The sequence below is a fragment of the Pelobates fuscus genome, chromosome 6, assembly GCF_036172605.1.
Source record: "Pelobates fuscus isolate aPelFus1 chromosome 6, aPelFus1.pri, whole genome shotgun sequence".
Classification (NCBI taxonomy): Eukaryota; Metazoa; Chordata; class Amphibia; order Anura; family Pelobatidae; genus Pelobates; species Pelobates fuscus.
The window spans coordinates 43653779-43662047 of NC_086322.1; the positions used below are offsets into that span (position 1 = coordinate 43653779).

The 8269-nt window shown below is 33.1% G+C and overlaps 1 protein-coding gene across 1 annotated transcript; it reads left to right on the forward strand.

Annotated features, from left to right (window-relative positions):
* Window positions 1-2356: 2356 nt before the first annotated feature.
* On the forward strand, window positions 2357-5135 carry LOC134615320 (forkhead box protein I1c-like). The gene is made up of 2 exons (XM_063459818.1): window positions 2357-2979; window positions 4285-5135. Exons 1-2 carry the CDS (start codon window positions 2388-2390, stop codon window positions 4833-4835), a joined length of 1143 nt encoding a protein of 380 aa, XP_063315888.1. The 5' UTR covers window positions 2357-2387; the 3' UTR covers window positions 4836-5135.
* Window positions 5136-8269: the final 3134 nt, after the last annotated feature.

The window sequence follows — 8269 nt, forward strand, 5'->3', positions numbered from 1 at the left end:
GCTACAAAAAAAATGGAGCCATTTTAATTAAAATGCTTATTAGCGTTAACCAATTAAAAAAAAAACACTTGATTTTAGTTTTTTTTATATAAATGTTTTTATTTTGTAGAAAAAAATAGATTGCATAGACCAAATAATAATTGCACAGAAAATAATTAATATGTCCTTTTTGCGTCTCGGTGTGTGTGTAATAAAAAATATGTCACTACTCGAGGATATATTGTACAGTTAGATTAATATTAGTTTATTTTTTATTAAATGGTATACTGGTTCTATGAATATACAGTATATGCAAATTAAACTGTTTTAAAATGGCTTTCAATAATGTATGTATGCATGCAGTAATTACCTTGGGAGTGCCTCTTTTTAAGGTGGTACTATGCAATTGTTTTATTTTAAGGAGGCACTCTGTATTTATTAGAATCCAATTTTTTTTCTACCACTTGTTTTCAATGCTAGAGTTCATTCCTGCCAAGTGCTCATATGTTTTCAGTGTATATAAATGTATATATGTATATATGTATTTGTGTGTGTGTGTGTGTGTGTATGTTTTTTATATGTGTGCGTGATATGTAATATCTTTATTGAGTATATCAAACAGTGAGTCCTGGCAACTTATGTGCTGGTTTTGGAAAATGTAGCCTAACATAGCCAACCGAGCTGAATAAAGTTTTAATTTCAGTCAATTCTGATTTTTTTTTTTTTTTTTTTAATAAATATTTTGTCCAAAATTCTGCAAATCTGTTCTCAAGTCACAAAGAAACATTACAATTTAGTGAACAGACCCCACTTATTTTCCTTTAAGTCATGTCTGCTTCCAGACTTTTTTTTCTGTAAATAGCTTGCCTTATTCATTGTGCTACTTATCTTGTTAAAATCTATGTGATCTTCACAAATGGTAATGAGTTATTTTAATTGCAGAAAAAAAACCATTATGAAACCAAAGGTAGATATGTGTGCATTTGTCAATTCCAATATCATACATTCACAGTCCTGTAAGAATGTTCAGATTCTTGCTGTGTGTTTATATATGTATACCTTTCACAAGTGTGCGTTATTTATAGACTACATGTTTTAGGAACCAATATATACATTTCATTTAAAAAAAATATATCAATCTCACTGGACAAACTACTGTTAACTATTTTTTTTTTATATTTTTTTGATTCGATCACTTAATAATTTATCACTATGGTATACAGATACTTAAGACCAGTGTTTTGAGGGTTTATTCACTAAAATAATAACACATTCCAAATTATAGCAAGCTGAATTGCAAAATGTAGACTAAAATAACCAATAGTCCAATTTTTACCAAAAATACGTATTTTAGAATGTGGGCAAATCAGACTTCAGAATTATAATATATGCTGTTTTTGTTTACAATAAATACAGTTAATTACAATGTTTTTCTTCAAAGATTATGTCCATGTGTTTGTACTAAAATAAATGCAGGCAAACAATCAATAATATGAGAGAAAATAAACTATAAAAATAAATGCTTTTAAAACATATGTACATTAATTTTTTTTAAAGCAAAACTTTTTTTACAAAATGTTAAAAAAAAAATCAAATGGGAAATTATAGTGTACGGGCACATTTGAAGTTTAAAAATTTATTGAATTCTATAAGGGTACTGTTCTGTCTCAAAATGTCTGCAAACTATTTATATTTTGAATTTAAAAAATGTGCAACTCCCTAATAATCCTTAATACATAATAATATAAAGAAATCTTAAAACCAAAATGAACAGCGTGATGAGGAATTAAAAAGCACTACCACAATTTTATTTTTAATTATTTGTAAGACAACTAAACAAATTTTGTAAATGCAAAGATTAGGATAAGGTAGCAGGACTCATTTTGAAATAAAAGCAAGTTATCAGAAATTGTGATTTATTGTGTGTGCTATTTTTATTATTGCCATTATAAAGTTATTTAGAATAAATAAGCACTTTTATTTATAGGTATTTACATGTGAAAACAGATGATTAACTTATAATAGATCTAGAGAGTTTTCCAAAATGCAGGAACCTGCTTTTAAAAAAACTTCCAATTAAGTCCAAGTCAGAACGTTAAAAGAAAAGAAAAAAAAAAGTTTAGAATCTTGCCTGCAGTTGCAGACAGATCAGCTGAACAATGAATGAAAAAGACAGATTGTTTAGCCTGGTGCCTCTTTAGTGATCAGCCCTTCACTTTGCATACCCCTGTCTTTCAACTGAAGCGTCCAACTGGATGCTGAGAATGAAATAACATCTCAAAGCACACCCATTAATGGCCCCAGGCAGGGAGGATCACTATACTTGGGAGGTATAAAGTGAGGGCTTCCACTACATTAGACACCTGTTGCCACAATCACCTTGAAACTTAAAGGTGCTGCTACAGATTATGAACCCCGTCCACATCTCAGCTCATCAGAGATCTGCGGCTTCCAGCTTACATCAACCTCACCCAAAAAGTGCCCAGGAGGCCCCTGAAATGACAGTGTATTGTGAAAATTTTAGCATGTATCACCAGCAGAACCTCCACTCTTCCCAGAGAACAGCTAACTACGGTATAGGGGATTATGCTCCTCCGACTAATCCTTACTTATGGCTTGGGGGGCCTGGAATGAACAATTCGTCCAGTTATCTGCATGGAAGCAACCCTACGTCTTACATGCCGCCTTCCTACGGATCCCAGAGGCAGTTTCTGCCCAGTTCGTCGAGCTTTACTGGGACAGATCTGGGGTGGTTGTCTATTGCTTCTCAGGAAGAACTACTCAGGCTAGTGAGACCTCCTTACTCATACTCAGCTTTGATTGCCATGGCGATCCAAAATGCTCCAGAGAAGAAACTTACTCTCAGCCAGATATACCAGTATGTGGCAGAGAATTTCCCTTTCTACAAGAAAAGCAAAGCAGGCTGGCAGAACTCTATTCGACACAATCTGTCCTTAAATGACTGCTTCAAAAAGGTCCCGAGAGATGAAGATGACCCAGGTAAGATCTACATATTATTGTTATTTATTTAGTTTGTTTTAGTAAAAACTATATCTCTATGTGTGTGCGTGCACTGTCAGGCATTTGTCCCACAAGTATCCCTACAGTACGTGTGTTTGTGTATGGCTCTCTCTTTCTCTTACATTGTGGGGGGGATTTATTAAGGCAAATCAGGTGCTATACTGGATGTAAAGGGCATATGTTGAGAAACATTCTATTGGTTTCCATGGTGATTGCTCTTTATTTACCATTCTGCCTCAGAATACATGATAAACCCCGCTCTAAATGTGAACTTGTTTATAAAACCTATTGTAGAATGCTGTAGTTTTTAAAAATATTAAATGATAAAAATGTTTTAATATCTATGAGAGAGTGCTTTGCTAAACTGCAAATTTCAATTTGCCTGTTGCCTGTTTGTGAATAACCCCCTATTAGTTTTAATACTTATAATGAAATATTTATAGTTGATATATTAGTAATCAATCCTCACAATGCACTTTAACAATGTAAAAAACAGATGTGGGCTGTTAATGCACTCTGAATATAAACATTTAGCAGTAATGATTATAAATGTATAGTTTATACAAGATGAAGAGGTTTCTCTAATTAACCCTGATCAACAGTTGTTCCTTCTAAGTGAGAATGAAGATGGTTTAAAGTGGGCACATCCATTTGACATGGTTGTTTTTTTTTTTTATTATTATTATAAATGATTTGTGGACAACCAATAAATTATGTAGTGCTAACTTCAGTCAATAAAGTTGATTTCAAGTTCAATTCAAAACTTTATTTAACAGACATAAACAAATTGATCATTAGGCTTTCAACATTTTGCTCACATGTTTACAGTCTACATGCAATATTTACTATTTACTAGTGTTTTAAGAAATAATACTGTGTAATTATATAGAACTTTATTACGCTAAGGCGCAACGATTGTTCATTAACATGTGTTGTATTAGAATTCTATATTGTTTCTCAGAGTATTGGAATTTCTGTGAAAGTGCAGGTAGACAGGGCAATGTTTATAATGTGATTAAACAGTAATTACCAAGTTAGTATGAGCACATGTAGATGTATTTAATATGATATGCATTAGCAACACTAGATCAGTATAAATATAGATAAATGGAGCAGTATATGTAAAGCCATGCTCATTAATGCAATTATTTGGATCTGTAATCTGTTAACAAGTTTAAAAAACATTGAAAAATAAAGAAAATTTAAAATATGCGATTATGATAACAGCCACTTTATTGCATCTAATGTTTGATTTCAATTTGTTTTTTATTTTATTTTTATCAGGAAAAGGGAATTACTGGACCCTGGATCCCAACTGTGAGAAGATGTTCGATAATGGTAACTTCCGCAGGAAACGAAAGCGCAGATCTGAGTCAAGCATATCTGACTCTCTCGCGGTAAAAGGTGAAGATGGCCGCCAGGTTGGAAAAGGAGCAGAAAGTCCGTCCATACTGACACCATCATCACCGGAGATGGAAATTACTTCAGATGATAGGAAAAGTACATCTCCCCCCGGAATCACCTCCACGCCTTGCCTGAACAACTTTTTTAGCAGCATGACCTCTGTGGATACAACCTCAGCAAACAGACAGATGTCACTTGGACTGGTGAATGAACTGAATCAGAGAAACATTACTGGCCTGAGCAATTTTACCTCGGGTTCTGTTTCTGAGACATCTTCAGATCTCCAAGATAACAGCCTGCACATCAACAGAGCATCTTACTACAACTCCTTTCCTACCACAGCCAATCAGGGCAACCAATTCAACAGCCATTTCTACAACAACTTCAGCGTCAACAGTCTGATCTACACTAGGGAAGGGAGTGAGGTGTAATCCATAAAAATAATATTTAGTAGAAGCAATGATAGACATTTATAAGTTTCATTGTTCGACAGTTCAGATTTCATTATTTTAAAGACAGTCCGAAAATGCCCAGAACTGAGCGGAAGAAGAAAATGGATACCGCGCTACTCACTATGTGTCTTTTGCATGAGAAACTGTTACATTAACATATACTTAAAAATAAACCATGCACAAAAGAGCAACCGTGAAATAAAAAATTGTAAAATGGATCTTGCTCCATTTCGAAGTTTACGAAGATAATGTATAAATAGACAGATATTTTATGCATCAATGCACGGAATGAAACACTATGTAAATATATGTTGTATACATTTTAGCATTTTTAACCAACTTTTTTTTAACTATGTTTTAATTTATGATGACCCTCAGTGTTGGGTATTATGGTTTTGTATATTAACTACTGTGGTTAATGAAAGTCATGCTCTTATTTTTTAAACTGTAATAAATATTTTTTTTTTAGAAATACTATTCTGGCATTATTTCTTAATTTAGTTTCCACAAATTAAAGTAAAATGCTATTTTACTAAAAGATGATAAAAGAACAATATTTTTGCTATTTTGCTTTTTTTTTTTTTTTTAAGTAACAAAATGATGGGTAATGCAAAAATGCCCTTTAAATTGAGTCCTGTTGGAACAAGTCACCTGAAAGGTCTAGGTATTGTATGCACATTGACTGGAAAAGCATGTGAAATGTAAGTATTAATTTCAGGTCTATTCACTAAACAGTGAGTTGCCTTAACACAAAAACTATACCCTGTAATATTTAGGCCAAAGTAGTAGAGTATTAAAATGCCTTAAGCATATATTCAACTTAACAATTTTAGCTTACATACTATTAATTAGCCAGTCAGTCCTTTCTCACGTTGCTGGAAATAACTGTTTAGTGGATAAAGCCCTCTGACACATTATTCACGTTTACCAAGGTGTGAACAATTGTGGAGATCGACAACATGTAGTTTTAATTCATTAAACAATGAATAGTTGTTGAGTGAAAAATAAACTGCAAAATGTAGACAACAATTATATTTCAAACTTGGCTGTTTTGGGCTGAATTTTTAAGTTTGATTTTCATTTCACCACAATTCAATTTTTTGTTAATAAACCCCTCCTTTATTTTGTAGAGCCTATCTCCAGTCTAAAATTAGGCTTTACTGAATAACATTGAAGTTCTGCTTTTTACACTTTCTAATATCTCCCTAATTTCACTCACAAAACTTAAAAACATTATAATTAGTTCACATAAATATATCTAAATTATGCTGCACTCTACAACCTTACTAATAGACATGCACTTACAAACATCCGCCGTAAGAACAATAATATAAAAGAATAATGGAAATGGAAGATTTATCGACTCCATATTAACCTCCTCCCAATAGACAATGAGGACCTATCCCAACCTGGTGAAAACAGAATAGAATCATATAAAAAAAACAGTGTAGAAAAAAAAAAAAGTTTCTGTACTGATCGCTTCATTAATTTTTTTTCATTTCCACTTTAACTGTCAACAATTTATATTTTAGAAAATATTATTTATGCAGATATGAAATATAGTAACTACTCTCTAATTTTTTACTATTTGAGCAAATATAATAAAAGGAGTAATTTTTTCTATATTTTTTAACTTTATTTGTACCAATCTATGAATCGTTTAAAAAAAAAAAAAAAAAAAAACGCTTGTAAAAGAATTACTCTGCTTGCAATATATCAACCTTCAAGTATTTTAACATTAAACCGCACGCACTATCTGTGAAAATAATGCTCAGGTATTTCAAGTAGTTTTGCTCAATATCCGAATTTTAACATCCGATTTTTCTCAGACAGTTTTATGCCTGAAGCCTATGTTGTTTGATTCGTTCAATGGCTACTTCTTGGCACTAGTTTAGGAGCTCTTCCTGCATTCCATAAAAAGGTGTAGATTGTAGAACATTCTTGCTTTTGCACAAGGGTTTTTTTTTTTTTTTTTGTTATTTCAACTTTGACCCCTTTCTGCATCTTTCATGGGGTATTTGTAAAGTTATTCTGGGGATTTGCTTTTTGCTATGCAACTTAACCTCATTATCTGTGTCTCAACACAAGGTGTTTGCTGCTTAATTTGTTGTTTGTTTTTAATTTATATTTATATATAGTTATTTGATGTTTTTAGACATTCTTAACCCCTTAAGGACACATGATTTGGTCCTTAAGGGGTTAAAATAAATGTGGATATAAAAATATAAAATTCCAGTAAAATAATGTGGATGTAAATTTAGATCCTGTAATAAGTTTTTAAGTAGTTGCAGGTACTGTGAAGGAGTATGTCAGCAGATGTTGTAGAATACAACTCCCAGTAGGGTCAGCCAGCCTTTTGCACCTTTCCAAAATCTTTTCGAAACATGTCATTCTAACCAATGATGTTAGAAACAAATGTCAAAACATTATTATTTATATTGAAGTTATTCGCTAAATTGAGAATTTGTGGGAATTCAAAATGAATTCTAAATGGATTTAAAATTTAGGGCATAAATAGTTACTCTGAAAACAGAATTGACTTGGAGACTTTGTGTATGTAATTCTTTCTCACTTTAGTGACTAATCTTGCAGAGTTTATTTACTAAAGTTAAAATTTGAAGTGAATTTAAAATTTAAGGTCAAAATAGTCGCATTGGAACAGTCCTCTGTCAGCTATGTTTCTAGTTTAGCTGCTGAGGCCTAACATTTGAATACTGATGTCCCGAACAGTTCGCTGGCGAATAGTTCCTGGCGAACATCGCATGTTCGCCACTGATGGCGAACATATGCGATGTTCGGTCCGCCCCCTATTCGTCATCATTGAGTAAACTTTGACCCTGTACCTCACAGTCAGCAGACACATTCCAGCCAATCAGCAGCAGACCCTCCCTCCCACCTCCTAGACAGCATACAATTTAGATTAAATCTGAAGCTGCATTCTTTTTTTTTTTATGTGTTTATGTGTTTATTATACATTATCCTCCCATAGCCAGTAACCTGTGTTTATTATACATTATCCTCCCATAGCCAGTAACCTGTGTTTATTAATAATACATTATTATACATTATCCCCCATAGCCAGTAACCTGTGCTTATTATACATTATCCTCCCATAGCCAGTAACCTGTGTTTATTATACATTATCCCTCCCATAGCCAGTAACCTGTGTTTATTATACATTATCCCCCCCATAGCCAGTAACCTGTGTTTATTATACATTATCCCCCCATAGCTAGTAACCTGTGTTTATTATACATTATCTGGTGTAACAGTAGTTGTCACCTTTCGGGGACCCTTGGTGTTGTACGTGGCTGGGTGGAGGAAGAGACCTTCAATGACATCAGTGAGGACAAGGAACGGGACATGGCTAGCTTGGTATCCAACCTTGTGCAAATGGGGAGTTTGCGGTTGTG

Coding starts and splice junctions, on each gene's coding strand:
- LOC134615320 (XM_063459818.1), top strand. CDS start 2,388: ATGAACCCCGTCCACATCTCAGCTCATCAGAGATCTGCGGCTTCCAGC. Junction 2,980..4,284: donor GAGAGATGAAGATGACCCAG/GTAAGATCTACA, acceptor TATTTTTATCAG/GAAAAGGGAATTACTGGACC.